Here is a 27,186-nt window from a genome sequence, read left to right on the forward strand (position 1 = left end):
ATAAGAAGAGCCATACTGGGTCAGACCAAAGGTCCATCTAGCCCAGTATCTTGTCTTCTGACAGTGGCCAATGCCGAGTACCCCAGAGGGAATGAACAGAACAGGTAATCATCAAGTGATCCATCCCCTACCACCCATTTCCCAGCTTCTGGCAAACATAAGAGGGTAGGGACACCATCCCTGCCCATCCTGGCTAATAGCCATTAATGGATCTATCCTCCATGAACTTATCTAGTTCTTTTTTGAACCCTGTTATAGTCTTGGCCTTCACAACATCCTCTGGCAAGGAGTTCCACAGGCTGATTGTGCACTGTATGAAGAAATACTTCCTTTTATTTGTTTTAAACCTGCTGCCTGTTAATTTAATTTGGTGACCCCTAGTTCTTGTGTTATGAGAAGGAGTAAATAACACTTCCTTATTTGCTTTCTCCACACCAGTCATGATTTTATAGCCCTCTATCATATCCCCCCTTAGTCTGCTCTTTTCAAAGTTGAAAAGTCCCAGTCTTATTAATTGCTCCTCATATGGAAGCCATTCCATACCCCAACCTTTTCCAATTCCAATATATGTTTTTTTAAGATGGGGCGACCACATCTGCACACAGTATTCAAGATGTGGGCATACCATGGATTTATATAGAGGCAATAGGATATTTTCTGTCTTATTATCTATCTCTTTCTTAATGATTCCTAGCTCTCTGCTTTTTTGACTGCCGCTGCACATCGAGTGAATGTTTTCTGCAGTGACTCCAACATCTCTTTTTTGAGTGGTAACAGCTAATTTAGACCCCATCATTTTATATGTATAGTTGGGATTATGTTTTCCCATGTGCATTACTTTGCATTTATCAACATTGAATTTCATCTGCCATTTTGTTGCCCAGTCACCCAGTTTTGTGAGATTCTTTTGTAGATCTTCGCAGTCTGCCTGGGACATAACTATCTTGAGTAGTTTTGTATCACCTACAAATTTTGCCACCTCACTGTTTACCCCTTATTCCAGATCATTTATGAATATGTTGAATAGGACTGGTCCCAGAACAGACTCCTGGGGGACACCACAATTTACCTCTCTCCATTCTGAAAATTGACCATTTATACCTACCCTTTGTTTCCTATCTTTTAACCAGTTACTAGTCCATGATAGCACCTTCTCTCTTATCCCATGACAGCTGACTTTCCTTAAGAGCCTTTGGTGAGGTACCTTGTCAAAGGCTTTCTGAAAATCTAAGGTTTCAGAGTAACAGCCGTGTTAGTCTGTATTCGCAAAAAGAAAAGGAGTACTTGTGGCACCTTAGAGATTAACCAATTTATTTGAGCATAAGCTTTCGTGAGCTACAGCTCACTTCATCGGATGCATTCATAGGTATGCATCCGATGAAGTGAGCTGTAGCTCACGAAAGCTTAAAAAAATTGGTTAGTCTCTAAGGTGCCACAAGTACTCCTTTTCTTTCTGAAAATCTAAGTACACTATATCCACTGGATCCCCCTTGTCCACATGCTTGTTGACCCCCTTAGAGATTTAGAGTAGATTGGTGAGGCATGATTTCCCTTTACATAAACCATGTTGACTCTCCCCAACAAATTATGTTCATCTGTGTGTCTGACAATTCTGTTCTTTACTATAGTGTCCACCAATGTGCCTGGTACTGAAGTCAGGCTTACCGGCCTGTAATTGCTGGGATCACCTCGGAAGCCCTTTTTAAAAATTGGCGTCACAGTAGCTATCCTCCAGTCATTTGGTACCGAAACTGATTTAAACGATAAGTTACAAACCACAGTTAGCAGTTCTGAAGGAACTCAAATGTGAAATTTCAGAACTCTTGGGTGAATACCATCTGGTCCTGGTGACTTATTGCTGTTTAGTTTATCAATTTATTCCCAAACCTCCTCTAATGACACCTCAATCTGCAACAGTTCCTCAGATTTGTCACTTAAAAAGAATGGCTCAGGTTTGGGAATTTCCTTCACATCCTCAGCTGTGAAGATCGATGCAAAGAAGTCATTTGGTTTCTCCGCAATAGCCTTTTTGTCCTTGAGTGCTCCTTTAGCATTTTGATCATCCGGTGGCCCCACTGATTGTTTAGCAGGCTTCCTGCTTCTGGTGTACTTAAATTTATTTTTCTATTACTTTTTGAGGCTTTGGCTAACTGTTCTTCAAATTCTTTTTTGGCCTTCCTTCCTAAGTATATTTTTATACTTCATTTGCCAGAGTTTATGCTTTGCTTTTTTTTTTTAAATTTTCCTCACTAGGATTTAACTTCCACTTTTTAAAGGATGCCTTTTTGTCTCTCACTGCTTCTTTTACTTTGTTTAACCACAATGGCACTTTTTTTGGTTCTCTTACTATGTTTTTTAATTTGGGGTCTACATTTAAGTTGAACCTCTATTATGGTGTCTTTAAAAAGTTTCCATGCAGCTTGTGAGGATTTCACTTTTGGCACTATGCCTTTTAATTTCTGTTTAACCAGCTTCCTCGTTTTTATGGGGTCCCCCTTTCTGAAATGAAATGCTACAGTGTTGGGCTGCTGTGGTGTTTTTCCTGCCACAGGGATGTTAAATTTAATTATATTATGGTCACTATTACCAAGGGGTCCAGCTCTATTCACCTCTTGGACCAGATCCTGTGCTGCACTTAGGACTAAATCAAGAATTGCCTCTTCTCTTGTGGATTCCAGGACTAGCTGCTCCAAGAAGCAGTCATTTAAGGTGTCAAGAAACTTTATTTCTGCATCCCATCCTGAGGTGACACATACCCAGTCAATATGGGGATAGCTGAAATTCCCTATTATTGAGTTTTTTATTTTTATAGCCTCTCTAATCTCCGTGAGCACTTCAGTCACTATCACCATCCTGGTCAGGAGGTCGGTAATATATCCCTACTGCTATATTCTTCTTATTAGAGCATGGAATTACTATCCATAGAGATTCTGTGATACAGTTTGGTTCATTTAAGATTTTTTACTTCATTTGATTCTAAGCTTTCTTTCACATATAGTGCTACTCCCCCACCAGCACGACCTGTTCTGTCCTTCCAATATATTTTGTACCCTGGTATTACTGTGTCCCATTGATTATCCTCATTCCACCAAGTGTGTCTGATGTCTATTATATCAATAGCCTCATTTAATGTGAGGCACTCTAGTTCACCCATCTTATTATTTAGACTTCTAGCATTTGTATATAAGCACTTTAAAAATTGTGACTTTTTAGCTGTCTGCCATTACGTGATGGAATTGAATGGGACTCTTTTTCATTTGACTGTTTCTCATCAGATCCTACCCTTATTTTATCTTCCATCCTCTCCTCTTTACTAGGACATAGGGAATCTCCATTAATAGATCCTCCCCTAAGTGATGCCTCTGTCCGAACCACGTGCTCCTCCATACCTGTCGGCTTTCCCTCCACCCCTAGTTTACAAACTGCTCTATGACCTTTTTAATTTTAAGTCCCCACCCAAACCAACCACTGCCGTGCTCTCCTGCAGGCCCACGCCCTTCCCTGCATGCTGGCGCGGGGAGCGCTCCACAACCTGTCTGCCCAGGGAGCACCTTGCCTTAGCATCACGCCTTACAGAAATTCCACAGCAGGACCTGGGTTGCTAGTAACTGTTAGGGATGAGGCCTCACACTAGCAGAACATTCGTTGCCAGTGGCTGTGTGAACGAACTCAGAGCAAAGGGAGCAGCGGGGAGAATGCAGGAAGCTGTCACTCCCCTCCCTAAATGTTCGTTTTTGAAATAGCTTTTTGCCAAGGTTCTCCTCTGTCCCCCAACTTCCCTCCAGTTCCCCGTGTGATTTAAATTGCACATACCATGCCTTACCCCCAGGGTCCCAGAAGCATTTCTAAACCTTTCCAGCCAAAATTCAATTTTCTAGCAGAGATACAATTTTTCAGTTCAGAGTGGCATTTTGTTTTCCCTTTGCTGTTCTTCCACATCAGGAAGATGGCCCCTGCTGGAGAAATGCACTTCAATCAAGGGGAGATGGCAGGAAGCAAAACTTTTTATAAACCATCTGGTGGAAATCATGATATTTACTAGTTCATAACGGTGCTTGGGGAAGATATTTTTATAGCTTGACACATTTTTTTGAATCAAAGCTGAATATATTATATATATATATATATATAAATTCCAGTCTTGTGTAAGCCAAGCTATATCTTTTAATCAACTTTTTAAGCTCCTAAGCCACATTTTAAAGGATGCTTATAAAGACGTTTAAAGAGGTTTGGGTTGAATTAAAATATATATGTATATTTTAATATATACAAATATATTAAAAAATAAATGTCATGTTGAACTCCTTGCACCTGGGGTAGATTTATTGTCTTTTATTTAAAAAATACCAGAAACGGCTATTGCTGCAGCTTCTTGCCTCACACAGTATCCAGAAGATAAATAATGGCTGAGGTTTGGGGACTGCTGCGCTGTTCTTGGCCATGATTAGAATCCCTCACCAGTGGAAGTCCAGCATGTCCCTCTCCAAATTGGATTGAATTGAGGACTATAATCCCTCTGGAAAGAGCCTAATCCTCAGATAAAGAAAGGAACCCAAGGCAATCAGTTGTAGCAGTGTTATTGTTGGTAGGGGTGCTCATGGAATTTTATTATTTCTGATTATTTCTATTTCATTTGGGCCTAGAGGTCTCAACCAGGATTGGGTCCCCAGGTGGTAGGAATTGTACAAACATACCCTCTGTCTGTCCTGCAGTTATGGGGTGCGACTGCAGCTCAGTAGATAAACACAAGCTAGCTTTAATTTAGCTGGTGTGGGCACCAGAGTGGTAACGCTGTGGTAGTTTGCACTTCAGCCTGAGCTGTCTGAACCCTCCTGGCACCCTGGATGATTATTTGTTGGGCTAGCCTGTGCTGCAGTGTGCTTTTCCTCAGCTTCACTGCTACAAGTACCAGAGCTAGCTAGGTTAAAGCCAGCTCGGGTCTGTCTCCTCAAGGTGCAGTCACTGGTTGTGCTTGCAGCATGGACTTAGGGAGACAGTGTCCCAGCCCCAAAGAGCTTGCAGCCTTTTTTTAAGGCAAGACCTATAAAAAGTGGGTGGAGAAACATAGGCACTGGAGATGTGAAGTGACATGGCTAAGGTCATGCAGCAGGTCAGTGGCAGAACTGAGAACAGAGCAACCTGGGTGTCCTGACTCCTAGTCCAGTGCCACAGCCACTGGGCCATACTGTCTCCAGCAAAACATACCAACATAAATCTAGAACCTAAAGCTGAGATGCTGGAGACAACTGAATGTTTTAAATTATTTGACATTTTGTAGTCTCACTTTCCATTACTGATAGAATAAACTACTCAGCACACGTTTACTGACACCTCCCCCCGCTCCCCGTGGAGTCAAACAGTGCCAAGAGTTTGTTGTTTAATAAAAAATTGCTACATAATGTCTCCAACTAATAGACTGACTTGTAGTTAAATCTTGATTAATTCTCTAGTTCTTCCATCAAAACCACAGCATTAAATTTGACCCATGTAAATATCCCAATTCTGTGTGTTAAGAAGTGTCTGTGATGCATTTAGGCAATCTGTCAGTGATTCTGTGTGGTCTATTACACCTTGAGCATGTGACTTGTTATATTTTTACAATGCTTCTTAGCACTTATGTTTGTAATCAGAATAATGCGATTTTAAGATCCGATATTTCCTGGCTTGCCAGGATGAGAAATGGATTCTTTATCCCACAGGAATGAGGAAGTCAACTGTTCAGTGCTCTGGAGCGTTAGTTTGTTGTCTGGGTGTTTAGGAAAATATTGGACAGTCTTGCATGTGACTGGCCACTGTGAATAAATATGCTTTTGGGGATTGGTTCAGGCCAGTGGTGAGAGAAGACCTGAATTAGTGTTCTGAGGTTCTTCCCCACCCCCACCTGCCTTGCACTTTATACATATACAATGACTATGTGGAGAAAAAATACTAGCACCTATGAGTTTGTGTCCACAGTATAAGCATATGGCTGGAATTTTCAAAGGAATTTAAGAGAGTTAGGTGTTCAAATCCCATCGACATTCAGTGGAAATTGGACACTCAGCTCCCTTCGACTCCTTTGAAAACCCCAGCCTCTGTTTTTATCAGACCAGGTCCCTACTCTCTGAATCCTTCCATAGCTTCCTGGGCCTCCTTGCCCAGTGTCTCACTTGAATTTCTCTCCCCATCCCAGAGCCCTGCACCATTTCTCTGGCTTGTATTTCAGATTTTGTTGTAAGTATTTCCCATCCCTTTACTCTGCCCGTGTTTCATTTCCCCCTTCAGTTCCTTGTACTGCATTTCTCTTCATGCTTCGGTCCCTATTGCCCTCTCTCAAGGAATGTTCTCCCAGGTCCTGTGTGTCAGGCCCCAGGGGTGTGACTGCACCCCCTGAGGACTGACCGGAGCTCCTTTGATGTAGCGAACTTGGCTGACAGTAGCCGCGAAGCTGTGGCAGCACAGGCTAGCTTCTTGAGTACATACCCAGAGTGTTAGGTGGGTTTGTATAGCCTGTGCTGCGGTGGCTCTGCTCCTCTCGATATTTGAGCTAGCTAGATCAGAGCTAGCACCGATACGCAGTGTGGACACACCCTCACTTTTTCCCCCGTGAGGCCCACAATCACTCTCCTGGGGCAGTCGCATGACTCCTTCATCCCAGTGCTACACTGGGCGGGGGGAAGGGATGAACAGATCTCCCCAGTCGGATGCTGGTTACCAGAGCACTCCCTCATCTCAGGGCACAGCATTGTAGGGACTCTTCCTCTCTCGTTTCTTGGTTCCACAATGGTCTTCTACCTCCATGGCTTAGCCCTCTGGCCAGGTCAGCTCTCAGTCAAGTCCTCTTCCAGGGGTAACAGAAAACAAATTAAATCTTAACTCAAAAATAGCCACCTGGCATTAAAGTCCGTAGTAGAAACACTAGTCCTTCGCAAAAACCCAAGGGCAGTGTTGCCAAGGTTAGGGCCCTGACTGGGCAATTTTGGTTAAGGTAGAAAGAGAACCCTTGACTGTTTTGGCGTCATGCAGAACTGGCCCCTAGTAAAAGCAACCAGCCGTTTGTATATGGCCTTGGCTCTGATTGGCCTCCCCTGGCTCTCTGCTCTTCTCAGTGCTGGAGGACCAACTCTTGCTGCTCTTTCCTTCCAGCAGGGCATCTTCTTAGGAGGGGGTGTGCCAAGGCAGTGGAGCTTCTGGCAGTGGGCAGCAAACACTTGGTACTCTCCTAGTGAACCTCATCTCATCGGCATCTGTCCTGTAAGCTCCTCAGGGCAGAGCCCATTGTGCCTCGTGCAGCACTGAGCACATGGTGCTAACACGTAGTATTGCCTCCTCGTTGTTCAGTGTCCTACATGAATTAAAGAATTAACCTAGCTCCAGAGTGGAACAGGAATGACTCCACTTGCTTGTGGTTGGCACTGCTCCTGCAGGAAGCTGGCCTGGTGGGTTGGAAGCTGCACCAGTCTGGAGAGAGAGTCGGGAGGAGCAGTTTTTAAACCAATTAGTGTTGTGAACTGGAATCCTGCACTTCGTTCAGCTCATCTGTTAATGTTTAAAGAGACTTTACTGTCACTGCGACTTAAAAACAAAGCGCCTGCTGAGGCGGAAAACGACCCAGCCGAGTGAGGAGCAGCCACTGATGTGGCCAAGTGCAGAGGTTTGCCAGGTGCTCCGCATTGTGAGCACTCTGAAGCTTGTTGCTTTGTCCCAGCAGCTCTGTGAGGTTATCTCCTTTGTCCAGGCAGCCAGCGCAGGAAGGATGCATCAAGACGCAGCAGGGCCTGGCGAAGAAAGGAAACACAGTTCTGTCCGAGCGTCAAAGTCGAGTGTATGCCAGCCTCTGGGCTGTTAATCTGGTAGCTCGATGGTGGCTGTCTGTAATACTAGAATTGTGTGGTGTTTAGATGTTGCTTGTAATTATTAGAATTGGGAGCACTGGCTGTTGGGAGTCTGAAAGGACAGGAAACAGGAAGGAGGGGGGAGGGGTTGAAGAGGCTGAGGGAGAGCTACTGAGGGTGCAGCAGCAGCTTGGTAAAGAGGTTTCCACTTTAAAAAATAAAGTCCTGTTGAAGTTTCTTAGTACCTTGCCTGGCTACTACAACATTTTGGTGACGAGGATGGATCTTCTGCCTCTGAACCCACCTGCACCCTTTCTACAAAGCCGAGTTGAGCCTCCAATTGCTTTTACTGCCTGGATCCATATGTTTGAGACTTACCTGCTTGCAATCAGTGCTACAGAGATTTCTGAAGTAAGAAAGCATGCTCTGCTAATCCACTGCCTCGGAGCAGAAGGGCAGCGTATATTTTACACTTTTCCCCTTGCAGATGATAAATATGAGACTGCACTCACTGCATTAAAGAACTTTTTTGTACCAAAAGTGAATGTAATAGCTAATCGCTACAGATTTCACCAGCGTGAGCAGAAACCAGGGGAGACTATAATGCAGTATATTGCTTCCCTGAGGAGTCTGATTGTAACTTGTGACTTTGGGAATATGGCAGATGAGATGATTAGAGACCAGCTCATTGAGAAAACCATACTTCGTGTAAGAGAACGTTTACTTCTAGAACCACAACTTACACTAGAAAAAGCAATAATCATTGCTACCCAGATTGAGTCAGCTACAGATGAAGCCAAAATAATGAGCATGGATACAGGAGGCACATCCAGGCTGTGACTCCTTTGCAGAAAAGTTCACTATCGCTGCAGACAAACAATCACAAGAGGAATACTAATGAAAAACCACCAAATCTGCAAATTCCAAATACAGTAAAAGCATGCTTTTTGCTGTGGATCCCTACAACACCTTGCAAGCTACACAAGTAAAAGTAGCTCAGTGCAATCATTGCAAAAAGATTGGGCATTTTGCTAAAGTATGTCGCAGCAGCCAGTTCAATCAACAGGTGCATGCAGTTACAATACCAGATGTTACTGTGCTGAGCGTGGACAAAATCACTACTGCATATATTCCAGAACAAATAAAGTGCATGGTAAATGTTTCTGCCATACCCTCAGGCAAATCACACTCTATTCAGCTAATGTTGGACACTGGTTCAGCAGTTTCTATACTACCTGATTCCATCTATTTGCATTACTTTAAAGATGTGCCTCTTACTGAACCCAAGCTTCACTTGGTGTGCTATTTGAAAAACCATATTCCAGTACGTGGCTGCCTGCCAGCAATAGTTACTTTTGGTGATTGCTGTGTAACTGCAGAGTTCTACATTGTCCACAAGGGCACTCCTATCCTTGTCAGAGATTTATTGGCTGCTTTAAATCTCAGGGTAGTTAATGGACGAATTGATCTTCCTCAGCAAAGCACTCATGCGGTACACACACCAGTTTCAGCTGGGACCCAACACCAGGTTGAGGAGAAACTCGGCTGTGCTTATGGGTTTATGCATAAAGTTAAAATGTGGAATAATGTGATTGATGCCTGTATGACAGAAATTATGGCGCTTACCATTTTCAGTCAGGGAAGCTGTTTCAGGGGAACTTAGAAAACTTGTTCAAGAGGACATTATTGAAGAGTTTAACTCCTCGGAATGTGTTTCACCTATAGTAGTGATGCAGAAGAAGGGTGGAGATATTCACCTTTGTGTGGACTTAAGGGAGCCAAATAAAGCTATTGTGATTGACGGCCATCCTCTTCCTCACTTAGAAGAAGTATTTGCAGAACTCCGTGGAGCAAAGATATTTTCTACTCTTGATTTGCAGAGTACATACCACCAGGTTATGTTGCATGAAGATAGCAGAGACCTCACAGCATTTATTACACATGAGGGACTATTCCATTTTAAATGTGTTCCATAGGGTCTCGCATCAGCCCCAAGTGCCTTTCAAAAAATGTCATTGATTTTGAAGAATCAACATGGAGTTCAGTGCTATTTGGATGATGATATCGTGTTTGGAAATACTTCAGAGGAGCATGACAATAACCTGCAGTCTGTACTAAACTGCATCAGCAAAGCAGGCCTCAAGCTCAATAGGTCCAAATGCAAATTTAGACAAACGGAACTCTCCTTTCTGGGGCATACAGTTTCACAGGCTGGACTAAAACCTGATTTGGCTCATATCCTGACAATTTCAAATGCTCCTCCTCCAACAGATTTGCAAAATTGCTGAATTGATTTTTCCCAGGGTAACAGGGAGGTTTTGGTTTTTTCTCTCTCTTTACCTTTGCACAGTGGCTTTAGTGCAAGATGAGACCAAAACCAGAAGCTTGAGTTAGCAGGAAGGCATTTTCCATGGAGAGATGTGTGCGTGCAAAGGATGGAGCTAATCCTGCAAAGTGCTGACTGAGCTAAGCTCCCATTGACATCAAGGGAAGTGGGGGAGCATTCAGCACCTTATAAGGAGGGACTCAGCATCTCTCTGGATCTGGCCCAACCTTCTTTTAGCTAACATTAACATTCTCTTCTTTTCTCCCCTTCCACTTTCTTACTTCCATTTGGTTCCTTTGCTTTATAGCAAAGGGATTGTGCAGTTGCTGGAAAAAGTCATCCACTGGGGATGCCCAGACTCTGGTGGAGCCTACAGAATGTGCAGTGAATTATTTAAAATGTACAGTTTGTAGACACACTGAATACTAAAATTCCCCAAATCCAGAGGTCCCCCAGGGTGGTCCCTAGAACCAACTCTGCATTATCCTGAGGTCCCGGGGGCTGCTGCCCAGATGTAGTGCTGGATTTCTGGAGATCCCCAGTGCTGCTGTCAGTTGCTGAAGCTGCGTCTCTGTGACATGGAGGTACTAAAAGTGCAGTGCTATTCTGTACATGGCAGTGTGCAGTTTGGTGATCATTCCGTTTCACCTTCCAGGTCAGATTCTTTACAAGTAAAAGGATTGTGAACCAGATCCGCCACGTATGTAAATTTAGAGAAGTTCTTTTGACTTGCATGCACAAAATTACGCCAGCTGACCATCTGGCCCGGTTTGCCTAAAATGCAGTGTATGTCTACACAGCAGCTGTGAAGTATGATTGTAGCATCTGTAGACATACCGAACTAGCATTGAGCTAGCTAGGAGTACACTGTAGCAATGCACTGCAGTCACACTTCTCGATTGCAGTGTAGGCACACCCTAAATCCTGCAAACTCACCTTGAAATTGGGGGCTCCAGCTGCATCCTTCCCTGCTCGTGTGCATTATTGGTGATACATTCTGCCCTTGCTGGATTCAGTGCAGGGCACACATGTCAGTTGTCCTCTATGGACAGAGTTTCTTTCTTTTGATTAAGGGCTTGTGTTCACTGTAGCGTTAGCCTGAGGTCTGACTTGTGTTTTGCCCTAACCCTGAGTACATACAGGGAGCAGATCTGGTGGCCTTTGTTAGATAGTTGTTTTTCAGGGTAGGACCAGTGTTTAGTTCTTGAGGGGTGACAGGATGGGATTCAGGAGATTGCCTTGGTGGAATGCTGTGACAGGAGCACTGCATGTTATGCAGCGCCCATGACAGCCCTGTAACTGTGATTCCAGAGAGCTTTTCGTCTACATCCGTGTCGTTACCGTTCTATACTCCCCGATCCTAAACAGGCCATGGAATTTGGCTGTGTGTAGCGGGGGGGAACACTGGCCTGGGAGAATGGAATGGAATTGTTGCTGTGGGGAGGTGGCTCAGCTGTCCTCCCTCCTCTCCGCTCAGCGGGGTTCTCACCATATAGTGCTAGAGGGCTCGTAAGCTACTCCCGCTCCCCTTCGTAGCTTGTGGTCCATTCCTTCAGCCCTTCAATGGCTCCCTGTGTGCTGCATCTTACACTTGTTCAGCTGTTCAGTGGCTGGAATTGATGCTATTGTCATTGGTCTCCTGGCTAATTCCCCACCTGCAGGCAGAAGGATTTTTCCACCCTTGTCAAACCTTGGTTGTACACTCTTCCCTCAACCAAAAAGCCAAACAGCCGCTATTTGTAGGCTGTAATAGAGTTGACTCTGGCTTGTCTACTTGCACTTTGCACCCTCATCAGCCATCTGCACTAATGGGATGTGGCATGGCTGATAACCCTCAGCATCCTAGCCTGTCTTACATAGCTGTGATTTCCTAGTACCAAGCACTGTTAATTGACAGTTATTAGTAAGACTGGCAGAGCTGTATGGGGGATGGTGAGTCCACAAAGCAGGGTATTCCTTGGAATTTAGTTTTGTTGTCCAGATTTAAAACAAAAATAAGTCCCTGGTTGCTGAATATAACCTTTGTTCATCATTTCCTTCTGTATAACTCATTGCCCTCAACTGGACACATGAAAAATTGCTCCTCCAGGGTGAGAATTCTCTCTCCTCCACCCAAAGTGCAATTCATCTCCTGGTGGTGTTACGGGCACACCTAGCTGTGAGCATCTCAAACACTAACGTCTCTCTGTGGTTGAATCCCAAGCCACAAACTGGTGCATTTAAAAGTGCTGAGATGTAAATGCAAAACTATTGAATGTTTTAAAATCTAAAATACCAGGATAGAACCTCTTCATTTAGCAGAGCAGTATGTAATCTGCAAACCTTTTGTATCGGCAAAGTGTGTTACAGAGAGAGGTGTTTCACGAAAGAAAACGTAGAATTAACATTCTGACTTTTTGAATGTGTTACGTTTCAGTGTGAAGGTGAGCAAAGTGTCAAAGATGCGGTTTAGAACAGGCAGGCTGCTGCTGTACAAAACTACAGCTCTGTCTGTGCACCTCACCTGTGCTCTGCATTTAGCGGCATCTCCATTGCAAAGTCGCCAGTGGTGGTTTTGTAAAACAGACAAACACGCACTGTGAACTACATGCAGATTGAATTAATTTCACTTCTGTCCTAAGCCACATTTGCACTCCGGCCTCTCCGGGAAAAGACTTGTACGCTAGGGGCTGATTCTAAGCCCACAGAAGTCAATGGAAAGATTTCTCTTGACTCCAGACCAGGCTCAGTGCTACCTATGCCTGGTACTCTGCTCCCAGTGCCTGATAAATTAATATCCCGCAGAATTTAATGTAGCATTTTGCAGCTCCCCTCTGGCCATGGTGGTGGTGTTTGCCCATAAATTACACCTAACGCCAGCACAAATCAGGGACTGCAGTCGCATTTGAAAAAAGGAAAAAAAAATGTATATAGCGGTGATGGGCAAACCTCTGTGGGTCTGGAGCTTTTGTCTGAGTAAGAATGTACAAATGTGGATGCTCATCTGAAATCCATCCAAACTTCTGTGGTCTTTTCGGGGTGGGGATGGGGGAAGGGTTGGGTCTAGAGTCTTTCAGTGAGATTTCTGCGGTGTCTTGGTATTGATTGGGCTAGGAACACTGCAAGAACACTATCCCGTGAGACGTTTGCTATTGGATGAAACAAGGAAATGTAGAGATGTGGGGGGAGATGGTTAAAACAAACCATAAGTTCCCATCTCTCCTCCCCAATTTTTTCAGCCTCCAAAATTTTTTGGGGTCTCTCTGAGATTTCAGAAGCTGGTTTTGGATGAGTCCTTTGCCCCAAACCAGTTCACACATCTCTAATCCCAAACCCTTTGTTTATGTATTTGGTTAGTTTTGATTATCCTGTAAATTGGAGTGTGTGTGGTGGTGGTATGCGCTAGAATTTATAACCACTATTTTCCTTAACGTTAATTGTGATTTACATCCCAAGTTATAGCCTTTAATTAAAACCCACTGATAGAGGAAGAGGAAGAGGAAGATACTTGGCTAAGATATTAGTGACATCCTTGGGTTGCGGAGCTGAATGGGGGGGAACAAACACACCTGGTGATTGTCAGTTCCAGTGGCACTAATGGTTGCACTGGAGTATCCGACTGAGATGTGACGTTGCTCCACTCACGTGCTGAAAAGTCCGTACACGTGGATTTTGTTTCCTAGTTTGTTTTTGTTTTTGTTTTTTAGATCGCTGGATAGAAAACTGCAGAGGCCTCTCCTGGGAAAGTCAAGGACCCTTCCCAGCATTCCTCAGTCCCCTGTCCTCAGCAGGGTTCCTCTCTTGGATTCAAAATTGTACAGGGAGGAGATGCCGGAGCAGAAGCAGTACAAGAACCACTCTGCCTCAGACTGTCAGAAAGGGTGCACAGTGCCCTCTGCTGGTGAGTTTCAGTACATTTTGGTGGGTCTGCATTTCTTGTGTTTGCATGTTTCTGTCTTGAGGAGGTTTTTAAAATCCTAACAGACATTCTTCCCAAAACCCTTCCAAATAAGCCTTTTTAAGAAACCAGCCACCATGGGTTTTATCACACTAAAAATCATAGTCACCCCTGTTGCTTTGTCCATTCCTTAGCGTTCCTTTCAACCTATTCAGACAACTTCCCCTCCCCTTAGCATGTTGGTGGTAGAAATGCACTGAAAAGTCTGAAAACCAAATGAGAGGCTCAGTGACTTAGTATTGGGGCATACAGAGCCTTTTGCCTCTGGGTCACTGCATCAGCTACAGCCTGGGTCAGAAGGGACCAAAGCAAAAGTCACCACCATCTGATGAGTCTTTGGCCTTGCAAAATGAAATGTGGTGGCAGTCCCATTCATAGTGGACTAAGTGTCTACAGCATAACAAACATCACTGTGGCTGGAACTAATTAGCGTCTTCGGCAGCAGCCTTGGCAGAGAAACAAGCCTCTCCCATCAATCCTAGGCTGAGATAGCACTACAGAATTTGCTGTTGCAAACATCTGCCAGGTTTGGAATGCACCTTGGTCTTTGTCTATCCTGAGAATTTTGCCACATTCTCCCACCATTGACCTAATCCTGCTGCAGCTCCAGCTGCTAGCAGCGGTGAGAGCCCTAAAATGCAGTGGCTACTGTATTGTCTAACCCGGCTCAGACCCTGCAGGCTTAGTGATAGTTAGTGTATATTAGTGCTCCCACCATTGCTAATGCTGGTGGAGTTGCACAGCGGCAACAACAATGGTGGGAGAATTTGATAAAAACTTTATTGTAGACAGGGCCTTTGCTTTTCCAGTGTTGCCAGTCCAGCACTAAATGCAACCCAGAGAAAACTGTTCCCTCCCACAGCATGCTTACATTTCTAAAATGTATAATTCCCACTGTCAGACCTCTGCAAACTGACAATGGAATCTTTCCTCAAGCCCTGGTTCAGTTTTTATGCGCTGAACTCTGTGTTTCTCTCACTGGCATTGCTAATTCCCTAGATTGTTGTGTGCAAACAGAAGCTCATAAATGGCACCATTCCCTTGGACTGGTTCTCCTGAGTATACAGGAACTGGGGCTCAATGGCTCATGATATCAATGTCCATGTTTAGGCTGTCCTCCCATACTGACTTCTGTCATGAGCACCCGCGTCTTCCTCTGAGGCCCTCAAATCTGTACGTTCTCTCTGGGATGGTGGTGTCTGGACGAAGACCTGGGAGAGGGCATAGGCTGCCCTCTCCTCAGCTAAGATTTGATGATGGGGAATGATCCTCATGAGGTCAGTGCCCCTAGGTGGAAAATAAAGTAGCTAAAAACAGACTGGAATTGAGGGTATTTGGCTATGCTCTGCTAGTCCTCAGGACTTCATCAGTCACCAACTGGCATTCGTTCACATGCACAGACTTCTTGTGGTTTAGCTGGATAAACAGTCTTTGTTGGGCAGTGAAGCATCTAGCCGGAGTCATTTGTGCACGAGAGAGATTTTATCTTCAAAGACCATCTATGTAAAACATCCTCTAAAACTCCAGTGTGAGGACCGTGGCTGACAGCTTCACCTCAGGTCCAGTGGAACTTTCTACACAAAATAAAGCTGCTGGAGCTTTCTTGGAAGCCAATCTGAGGCCATGGAACAAACTCAGGCATGAACGACCATCACAAACCTCACCACCTTCTTCTCAAACTGCCAGGTGCACCTCTTCCACCAGCCTTCACTGACATAAACACAGAGCAGCAGGGACATTAAAAAAACAGCCCAAAACCAAACCCTACCAAAACAAACACTCCACTGCACATGGTATTGCTACCCTGAGGAAGGGATAAGAGAGGACGTACCGTACAGGACAAAGGTTAGTCAGGTCACTGTATGAACTGTTGGAAGGTGCTCAGTTCCTCTGGCGATGGCATGAGCTTTCATACTTCATATAAAATAGAACAGAGATATTCTATAGCAAATCCCTTTAGTCAATGTATTGAGAGCTGTAGTATTCTGGTCAGATTGCTTTTTTGCCTTTGTGGCACCCAGTGGGAAATGGCTAATTAGGTACCCATTGAGCCCAGAAAGGTACAATAGTGATGGAAGGGGGGGGGGGGAAAAGAGAAACTTCTCTTTGTGGTGACTGGATTCTTGGTACGCTAATCTGGAGCCAACTCCAGCCTGAATTGCTATTTGGCAAGGTTAACAGTTAATAAATTAGCCCTTAGAGCTCCTTTTATCCACTGATATCAGAGCGCTCTGCAAACTTTAATGCACTGAACTGAACCTCACAGTAAAGCACTCCTGTAGGTAGGCTAGTATTATCTTTTTATAGATGGGGAAATTAATACATTGAGAGCTTTAAGTCGCCTGTCCAAGATAGCACTGCGTCATCTCCAGAAATGGGAACAGAGCTCAAGAGCTCTGACTCTCCGCCTAACTCCACCAGCTCTAATGATTTAGACCATTTTGTCTTGCTTGTGTTATCAGCCGATCAGTTTGAAGTCGTCTAGAAAAGACTTGCCCCAGATAACTGGCTTGCTGAAGCAGGCACCAGAAGCGTCTCGCAGCATGCAAAAAATCAGTCTGGTGGGTTGGCTTGTCATGAAGCCCCTAATTCTCATTGGCTGGGAAGAATCTCCCAGAGAGATGGCAGGACAGTATCACTTCCTAATCCAAGAGGATGCTCCATCCTTCTTTGGCCAGCCAGTGTATTCCTCAGCCCTTCACTCTCAAACTGCCAGTGATTCCAGCTTTTGGAGCGAGTGCCTGGGCTGAAGGAGGGGAAGTGCCCAGGACATGCCGAGAGCTCTGTGGGAGTGATGTCTGGCTCCATGGGAGGTCTTGGACAGCCTTGGCTGGAGACAGTTGGTGCCCTGCAGAGGGCCTCAAGGAGGGAAAATGGAGTAGGGCACCTGGTTCCACCAAAAAGTGAACAAGTTAATCCAAGACTGCAGGCCAGACAGATCTGCAGAATTGTCTCAATGCAGAGAAATGGCAAGTGAGCCTTCTTGTTGTTGAAAAGCAACTTCCTGTTTTAATGTGGCCTGGGTGGCAGCTGACTTTCCTGCCGAGCCAGCATTGGGCTTTGTAGGGATCCAGTTTTGTTCAATTTCCTTTCCATTAATTTGTAAAGTTTCATCCAATGAGGCATTGTCTAGGGGAGCGAGAGAGAGCTGTGACAGGCACTGGGCTCACTCCTCCTGTCTATCCGTGGAACCCTTGATGGAGCTGTGCTCTCCCCGGCTATTGGGCTAGTTGGGAAATTCCTCATGGCCATGAGGACTGGAATATAGCAGGATGCAGACATGGGCAAACAGTTGCTGTTAGAACAGGGGGTCGTGGTAACTCCAGCTTAGTCCAAAAGATTATACCCCTGGCATCACATTCTGTAGCACTCTGCGAGATTTCACACTCCCAGTAGCCTGCTTGTCTCTGGGGAATGAGTCTCCTTTCTCTTGGACCTACCATGGCTTCCTTGTCCTTACTTCTTGTCTCTGTCTTTTGGAGGGAAATCGATTTTGGTCTTGTCTTTCCTTGGTTCTGCCATGGGAGGGGACTGTCCCTAAACCCTGTCAGCTCTGTCCTGCCCCAGAAACATCTGTTTTCATGTTGTATGTCTAACCCCCCCGCCAAGTCCCTCTGTCCTACATCAAGAGGGATTTATGCTTCCAAGCTCTACAGTTTCCCCTGCCTTACATTGGGAGGGGGCTGTAGCCATTTGTTAGCTCTTTCCCTGCCTCCCCCCATTCCACGCTGGGCTCACATTGTGCTGAGCTCTATTAAGAACCTATCCATGTACTTTGGTGCCTCAGGGTCTGTCTACGCTGGAGCTGGAGGTATTGTTTCCAGCACAGTAACTGTACAAACTATAAATAAAAGTGCAGCTGCGGTGGGGTGAGTGGTGGGAGGGGCTAGCTGCTCTAGCGTGTACCTAGAGCAGGGGTGGGCAAAATTTTTGGCCCGAGGGCCTCATCGGGGTTGCGAAACTGTATGGAGGGCTGGGTAGGGAAGGTCGTGCCTCCCCAAACAGCCTGGCCCCCGCCCCCATCCGCCCCCTCCCACTTCCAGCCCCCTGACTGCCTCCCTCAGAACCGCCGACCCATCCAACCCCCCTGCTCCTTGTCCCTTGACTGCTCCTTCCCGGGACCCGCTGCCTGGGACCCCACCCTCTATTTGACCCTCCCTGCCCCCTGACTGCCCTGACCCCTATCCACACCCCCACCCCCTGACAGGCCCCCTGGGACTCCCATGCCTATCCAATGCCCCCCCCGCACCCTGCCCCCTTACCATACCGCTCAGAGCAGCAGGAGCTCGCAGCCCGGCTGCCTGGCCAGAGCCAGCCACGCCGCCGTGCTGCCCGGCAGGAGCGACGGGCCAGAGCGCGGGCGGCGCAGCGAGCTGAGGCTGCAGGGGAGGGGGAACAGCAGCGGAGGGGCCGGGGACTAGCCTCCCCAGCCGGGAGCTCAAGGGCTGGGCAGGACGGTCCCACAGGCTGGATGTGGCCCGTGGGCCATAGTTTGCCCACCTCTGACCTACAGTCTCAGATGGGATCATACTTGGGGCCATCAGCCCCTCCTGCCCTCCACATGATTGAGCTCAATGGGGACAGCAGAGTAAGACCTTCCCCACCCAATCCCTGTGAGTCCACATCTTGGCTGAAGGGTAGGGTGAGAGGAGGGGCTGTATGCCTGGTGTATGTGCCTCTGAGTGGTGGAACCTTGGCTAGGTGGGAAATAATCTTTACTCCATAAAATGGTAACACAGATCACTTCCCCCAGGAGAATGAGGGGAACAGGGAGGGAAGTCGCAAATCCATCCCAAGGCTGCTCTAGGACATGCAGCTGCCTGCTGTCCCTTACACAGGGCATGCAGCAAAGGCCAAGTGGAGAAAAAACTATGTAGAACTGGTGTAAATTAACCCAAAATCAGGCTCGGTAAATCCAAGTCATTTAATCCCATTTCCCTGCTCTTTGGAATATGAGAGCAGAGGAGTTTCTCCAAAATAGACAAATTTCAGAGGATCTTGGCTCCCCATTTTTTTGCAATCATCCCGTTTCGTCTTTACAGCAGAGTTAGATTCCCTGAAATTAACAAAGGTTGTAGGTAACCAGATTCAATCACTTTAAATTGAAGTACTCTGAAGCAGCAGGCACCAGCAGTCAGGGTAAAGCTGCACTGGGGGCAAAGGAATTGAATAGCAGGGTGTGCTGCAAGCTTACTTTAGGGGCACAGAACTTGGCTAAAAGGGAGCTGCAGGTGATGAGTGATTCATGAGCGGAGGTGTGGAGAGGAGTGCGGAGTGTGCCTGACAGCAGTGTACCACTTGTCATACCGCTCGCCTGGCCTCCCCATGTGTGTTTGAAAAGGACAGGTAGCCATGCAAGGAGACCCAGGCTAGCTCTCCTTTCTGTGCATGGCTCGGGTGGTAAGTTGAAATTGTTGGGGTCTGCCTTAAAAAAGGAGGCTTTTCTTTTTTGCATCCTCAGCTTGGTTGTTTTGTCATGCCATTTCCTGCTTCTCTCCCAGAACAATATTATCATACAGTGGCAGTCTGAATCTGGGCTTGGACTGATGTGTTTATGCGTTGAATAATCACAGCTTTCAAACAGAAGTTCCTGTGTTGTATGAGTTGACATTTGGAGAGGAGCAGCAGTAGCTTATTAAATTTAAAATGGGGGTAACAATGGAATGTATTGCTTTTCAGCTTGTTTCATTGTTAATATTTTAACCTCCCCTCCCCCCACAAACATCCCTTCTTTGAGTTGAGTTTCTGGTTGTGTGCTCTAATTCAGTGGGAGGACTCTGCACAGTGAGCGCTCTCTTTCTGCTTTAAACAAGACTAGGGGCTTAGGGAACAGGCTTGGTTGTTACAATAGACGCCAGAATAGCTGGACACAGTTTGGGCAGCAGTGGATTTTAGACAGCATATCCTCTCTCTCATGCTGCTAGCTTCATATAAAACTCCATCCCAAGGCTGCTCTGAGGCATGCAGCTGCCTGCTGTCCCTTACACAGGGCATGCAGCAAAGGCCAAGTGGAGAAATACCTGTGTAAACAACAGTCCACTTTGTTGCTGTTTTGTGGCTCGTTTTCACCTCAGGGTCTCATCTTCTGGTAGAATTGTAAGCAATTTGCCCTTATGCCTGACCTTTATAAGCTCAAGAGCACTGTTGGTCTAAGGCTTTGGAGTCTCCAAAAGGGGGAGGAATACAAACAATCTTTGCAATAGGGATGACTAACAGGAGGAGAGAATTTCTAATGGAGAAGAATTCTGCAAAACTCCTGTTTATATTTAATGCCTAATAATTGACAACTTCATTTTTATTGGAATTGAGCAAGTTTTATTTTTTAATTATTATTAAGAAGTAAATGATTATGGCTTGGGTTGGGAAAAACAGGGGGGATGGGAAGCAGAGAAAAATCACTGTTTGCCAAATGTAAAAAGACAAATTTGGCAAGAAAATATATGTGATAGCCAAACTGCTTACAGCGTAACAGAACAGTGATATTATAAAGGCATTTAACAGCATGTTTCGTTACTTCCTTTATTGTTGCACTGAAATAGACAAGCCTATTAAAAAGTATCTACTCTTTTTTGTTTTCCAAATTTGTTTTTCTCTATGGGAGGCTCTCTCTTTTTTTACCATGTCCCATCTTTCACAAGCATTCCAGCCATACCAAGCTCTTATTCAGGTCTGGGAAATGTGCTCCCAGCATCACAGCAAAATGCAAGGTGGAACACATTGTTTAATTTTAAGTAGTTAAATTCATTACTGTGCTAGACACTAAAAATCATGGATTGAAAGAAACACTGGATTTCTGGCTGCTTATAACAATCTGTAACCAACTAACCTCCTCTTTTTGGGCTATGGACTGCAGAGGTGTTAACAGACCTTAAATTTTCCCTTACAATATGTGCTAACTACTTATGCTAAACAATCTGTTCCGCCTTGGGTTTTGCTGTGATGGTTGGAGTATCTTGGCTCAAAAACTTCTCTCTCTCACCAACAGAATTTGGTCCACTAGAAGCTTTTACGTCACCCACCTTGTCTCTCTAATATGATATTATCTGAGGTATACAGAGGCTAAGTGACTTGCCCAAGGTGTCACAGTCAGAGCCAGGTCTCTCAAGTCCCAGTCTAGTGCTTTAAGTACAAGACCATACCTCCGCTCCTTTTGTTAGAGAATACAGTGCACAAAGCCCTAGTAAACATGCTGCAGGGAACAGTCCTTCACTGCCTGCGGGGTGGGTAGAATGGCCTGTTTTTTCTATCTCTGATTTGGCAGTGGCTTTTTTTTTTTTTTTTTTTTGGTCTGGTTCCTTGGTGGCTGAAAGCGAGCAGCATCCTCCAAAGCACCATACACGGAACGCTTCTGATTTATGGGGAGCTGGTCACCTGACGTGCAGCAACAAATGACATAGGGGGAGATTCACCCTGTGCGGCGCGCCAAGGCAAGCCCATGCGCCCCTTACCCTGAGCGGGACATAAGCAGAGAGGTCCTCTGTACTGGGCTCTTCCGTACTGGGCTGGATTTCACCCGAAGTCCATAAGGTTGGGTGTATTTAGAATGATTACTAACTTTGTCTTACTCTTAAAGCGTCCCACTGGATCAGCCGTGGTCCCGAGGTTCCATCCCAACCCAATGAGTGCCCCATCTGTGCTCTGCCCTTGCCCTCAAATCTTGCTGTCTTTTACAGCACTTTCGTGAGGAAGGGAGAGAATTAGCTGTGAAGGGAACTGAGCTCCACGCCTTCCAGCTTCCTACCCCCTTCTAATGCTGGATTTCTGTCTCCCTTCCTACAGGGGAGGCCTGGCAGCTGGAAGACGATTGTGTGGAGCCTCCGGGGGATACCGCTCCCCGGCCCCAGCTCTGCACTGCCATGGATGAGGCCCCATTCAGCCACTTCCGGACGCGCTCTTTCTACATGAGGAAAAGCCTGTCTATGGACAACCATCTGAGCTCCCTCAGCTACTCTCTCCACCAGTCGGAGACAAAGGCTGATCGCGTCAAAACCAAGCTCAGGAGGCAGTTTGTGAGTACCTGATGGGAGGGGCTGCCCCCCCCCCAAATTCTTGTCGTTTATCTTGAAGGTTACCTGCGCACATGCACACATTCTCAAAAACAGTGACATGCTGGATGGTTATTTTTATTCAAAACATGTTAAATAGTTTGGCTCCCAAGCCTGGTCAAACAAATGGCACTAGCATTGTCTGGAGTTTGGCAAAATCACGCCACAAAACCGATTTGTCTTGTTTGTCAGGTTTTTAAATCCCCACCATTAAAAGAAAAGCTCTCATCAGACACTGCTCCTGCTTAGGCTGGGTAATGCAGTGTGGTAACATGCTGTCTTGTCACCTCCAGAAGCTGCCATTTAAATCCTGATTTTCTTTTTTAGGCCTCAAATAAAAACGGGCTTGTGTTCTCATCCCAGTCTTTAATCCTCAACATGCAGTTTGGCCTTGTGATAGTATCTGCTTAAAAAAGGATCCAGGCTTGGAATAACGGCAGGGGCAGCAGGTCAGAACGGACAGGATGAAGAGGTACCAGGAAGATAGAAACACCTATGGGTGGGTTAGCAGAGCTGTGCATGGTCCTAGCACTGAAATAGCAGAGGATGCAGCTGGGAGTGGGTCGGAGGGGACTGGAAGAGCAGGAGGATGGGGTTAGGAGGGAAGAACACTGGCAGAGCTGTATAGGAGGCCAGATCCCTGGAAAAGGAGGCAGTGCTGCAGGCCAGGCTAGAGGCATCTTGACAGGTCTAGGTGCATGTCCGGGACTGTCATAGTGCTGGGCATGCAGCTGTGTGGTGCATTGGCAGAGCTATGTGGAGCTGGGAACTGGGATCCCTAGGTGAAGTTGAAGCTACATTGGCTGGTTGCGTGCATGGAGCTTGCACGTGACCTGTCTCTGCTATTCCAGTTTCAATGTTATTTACTCACTTCCATAAGCAATAAATTAACTTCATCTCAAAGGGGGCTTGGAGGTAGGGTGGAAAGCTGGGGTCTGCTGTTGTCATTTGAAAACGAAGGCCAACAGAGAGAAAGCAACCTATTTCTGCCTCCCCCCACAAGTAAACCAAACCCCAAACCACATGCATTAGCTTTGCTTCTGACTTGGCATGGGTGGCAGCTGGTCTGCACCCATCCGCATCATGGGGGTCAGGGGGCAGAGTGTAGCACTTTGCCTAGGAGGGAGTCCTCGGAGAGTGATTAAAAGAAGACACAGGAGCAGCACCAGCCAGGTCGTGAGGCAGTTAGTGGAAGTTTTCTGTTTAAAGTTTAATGGGTTTGCTGCTTTTCTTTCTGAGAGACACCCGATATGGACATTAATACAGCCATCTCCCCGCCTCATTACTGGCCTCAGGGTTGTAATGAGGGGCTCAGGTGACCCTGCAGTGAAACGCAACACTGCTGAAGCTGGAGCTGATGTGGGCATGGGAACGAATGTGAGGACTGGAAAGGGGTTGCCGTGCGCCGAGAAACAGTGAGCTAGAGAGAGCAGAGCGGTGCTCAGCACCTGTGATAATTGTGTGACTTCTGTTGTTTCACCCTTGGTGGTTTTCAGAATCTTTTGTTGCAGCAGGGGGCTTGGTAACTTTTCTTCCCCTCTAGCCAAGAGGAAGAGCTGCTCTGTCTGGTGACAGACCTGATCTTGCTTCTGTTCTTCCACAGATAAGCATGTTTTCTTGGGAACTGCTTTTATAATCTCATTTCCTTGGGGCCATCCACAGTCACCCTGGTTTGGAAGCATTCCTCAGAGATCCCAGCAGAGGATTTTTTCCCTCCCAGTTGTGTGTGCACATCGCTGCTGCCTTACGTGTGTCCCTGTGTTTGGATGGGCAGTAAAATGTGATTTCTCTTTCATCTTGTGGGATGACAATTCTGACTTTAACTATGGGTTGTTGCTTTTTCATACGGCGATAAAAGTGGAAGCCTGCAGTGAATTTTTATGGATGCCTGTTAAAATCCCAGTGCTGTGAACCACAAGCAATAAACCAAGTCTCTGGGTTGTGCTGTTTTAGAGGTAGGAACCGGCTGAAACCAGCTACTGTAGGCACCAGCATAAACAGCGCACGTTATCTTAGCAGTAACTGTAAAGACATGTTTAGAGGGAGACCGTTCTGCTGTGGGGTAAGAAATGGAATCTCTTTACTCTGCCGACTTCTTTGTTCTTTAAGCCATACAAGCTTTCCCACCTCTGGCTTTGTGCACATATCAGAGTGTGAGTGAAGGAGAGGTGATTAGGAAGAGACTGATATGGAAATATTAGAGGCTTTTCCTGTATCAGAGGCGCCTTTCGTTTTTCAGATCCGTTTACCCAAAACAAAGTATAGTGCCTTCTGCATTAGCAGTGTGAGTAATAAGTGCAGTAGGACTGTGATACTGGGCCAGACGTGGGCAGGGAATATTAAGCAAACTCCTTTAAGAGTCTCTGGGATAGATATTCCCCTGCCCTTGGGTCTTGCTCTTCCTGGCTTATGACAAGCGGGTAGCGCTCTGGAGCTCTTGACTATGAAAACATTGAAGTGCCTCACAACAGGGTGGCCTGGGTTTCTGATGTGACAGACGCCAGTGCCCTTGACCATCTGTTCCTTCCTGCCTTCTCACTGATGGTTCTGGCTCTGTAGCATAGCAGGTGGTGGCAAATGCCAGAGGCAGAACACAGTCCAGATGGGCCATGGTCTAAGGCCTCATGGCACATCCTGGGTGCATTCATTCTTTTTATTACACTCTCTGGAACCTGCTGTTAGGTTTTTTCCAATTGAAATTTTTTTTCCCCTTTAAAATTAGCTCAGATTGCTTGTTTTGAAAACAAAAGCACGTTCTTTTCGTACCATGAGCACCTTTGCTCTTTGTTCTGTAGGGCTTCCTCTAGAGCAGTGGTTTTTTGTACACCTTTTTTCTTAAGAAGACTGGCAAGAATGAAAATGAATCCTACTTAGGTACCTGTACGAGCAGGCTAATTTTCAAAACTCTCATTGAAACCTACATCTGATTTAAAGATTCAGATTTAGTGCTTAGGGCATTAGTCCAGATTGTGAGATCTGGGATCAATCCTAGGCTCTGCCACAGCTTTGCTGTGTGACCTTGGGCAAGTCACTTAGCCTTTCTTTGCCTCCATTCCCCATCTGTACAGTGGGGATAATAGCGCTGCCCTGTCTCATAGAGGGGTTGTGAGGATAAATACATTAAAGATTGTAAAGTGCATTCAGATCTCCTGCTGAGAAGTGCTATAGAAGAGCTAGCAATATCAGACACGGGACACCTACTTGTGAAAATCTTGTCCCCCTCCCCCGCCCAATTGTTCTAATGGGAAGGGCACATTCTTCTTCCCTCACCCGGTCTGTGGCAAGGTCAAGAAATGCTCCATAACACTAGACAGAATGGAAGAACTCTTATCTGGTGCACACATATCTCTGGTGAGACATAATGGGTGCCAGTGCCACTAACTGTCAGTTCCATTCTCTCCTCTCACTCCTGCATTATGTTTTAGGGTTTGATCCTGCCCATTGAAGTCAATGGGATTTTTTCCTTTGATTTCAAAGGAAGCAGGATCAGGCCCTTAAAGCTTGAATCACAGAATCATAGACTATCAGGGTTGGAAGGGACCTCAGGAGGTCATCTAGTCCAACCCCCTGCTCAAAGCAGGACCAAGCCCCAATTTTTGCCCCAGATCCCTAAACGGCCCCCTCAAGGATTGAACTCACAACCCTGGGTTTAGCAGGTCAATGCTCAAACCACTGAGCTATCCCTCCCCCCTGTGTGGCAAGCCAACATAGCTGATTAGCATTGTCCATCCAGGAGTGTATTGGGATTTTGCCAGGTATTTTTTCTCATTATTTCCTTTCTGAACTGCTTAATATCCAAAAAGCATATTGCTGTGGGTTGTGATCTCAATGGATCTAAGTGGTATAGTAGGGACATGCTGCCTGGGGGAGTGCTTGAATGCGGAACTTCAGAGGAAATCCAGCTGCAGGAAAAGGTGGTGGTGATTTATTAGGTAGGTTCTGCATCAGCCCAGAACCAGTGCCCCAGTGTGGTGCTAGGGGGCACTCACAGCTGACAGTGCCATCTTTCAAATTAGAAGTGAATGTCCTGACAACTGGTGATAGATTGTGATGTCTTTAACTATTTTGCAAAAATAGCTATGGCTGGTGTTTGGCTCAAATTCCAATCAAGGTTCAGCAATTATATTCCATCTACCTACAAACTACATGGTATTGTCTTCATGTTCTATTCCAAATTGTTGTGTTGTGTTGCTGTGTGAAGTTAACAGCTCCTGTGTCCTACCTCAGCAGTGGCTGCATTTCAGGGGTAGGTGGAGTGATTTCTCATCTCATCTGTGCTCTGCTCCATCTGTTTCAAGAAACACTAAAACATCAGATGATAGGAGATGGTTTTGATTTTTCTGTGATGGCACACCTGGGACTTCTTAGTAAAGTCTCATCAAAACTTGATTGAGTTTTCAGTGCTGCTACTTCTATCCAGTTTTTAATGTTTAATTGCTGACTTTCATTCTTTTTGTATTAAAAATCATCCTGAAACGCCTCTGCCACATGATGCAGTTGCTCCCATTTCTATTTCTGGGAAGCATCTGAGATCCTGGTGAGGTGACTCAGGTTTAGGCTCTACCAGTGTTGCTTAAGAATGAGCTATCCAGTGGAGAAGGGGTTGGGGAGGTACAGTAGGCATAGAGGGAACCCAGGGTCCCATGTTGCATAATCCTGGTACTAAGCATTGGGGCTAAAACAGTTTTAAGCCACTGTATACAACAGTAGTCATGGTCATCCCAAGTGTTTAATGCATTCCAGCCACACCAATTAATAGATTCCAAGGCCAGAAGGGGCTATTGTCATCCTCTAGTCTGACCTCCTGCAGAGCACAAAAAGAACCTGGCTCTGACTGAGCTGGAAGTCCTGCTCCCCACCAGCTCCCTGGCTGCGTGTGGGATACTCCATTGGGGTATCTGCTTTGTGATGGTCAGGGGCTGCCCTGTTTGCTGGCTCATTGTCACAATTGCATCGACAGGGTTCTAAGCCATGGTGCATGCTGTATTGATTTACCAGGTGATGGGCAAGGGGCTGGCTTTCATTTCCTGCCCAGTGGGCTCCACTTTTGCTCACAGGTGCTTT

At 46.0% G+C, this 27,186-nt stretch overlaps 1 protein-coding gene across 6 annotated transcripts in view; it reads left to right on the forward strand.

The window, feature by feature from the left end:
* The window catches only part of LOC141995026 (ankyrin repeat and fibronectin type-III domain-containing protein 1-like), a 559,159-nt gene that overhangs the window by 150,124 nt on the left and 381,849 nt on the right, over positions 1 to 27,186 (forward strand). For all 6 annotated transcript variants that reach the window (XM_074965740.1, XM_074965735.1, XM_074965739.1 and 3 more), the window contains exons 3-4: positions 13,827 to 14,020; positions 21,857 to 22,086. In XM_074965740.1, coding sequence (XP_074821841.1) covers positions 13,827 to 14,020; positions 21,857 to 22,086 — 424 coding nt within the window. The remainder of the gene's footprint in view (positions 1 to 13,826; positions 14,021 to 21,856; positions 22,087 to 27,186) is intronic.

Source organism: Natator depressus, chromosome 10 (assembly GCF_965152275.1).
Source record: "Natator depressus isolate rNatDep1 chromosome 10, rNatDep2.hap1, whole genome shotgun sequence".
Taxonomy (NCBI): Eukaryota; Metazoa; Chordata; order Testudines; family Cheloniidae; genus Natator; species Natator depressus.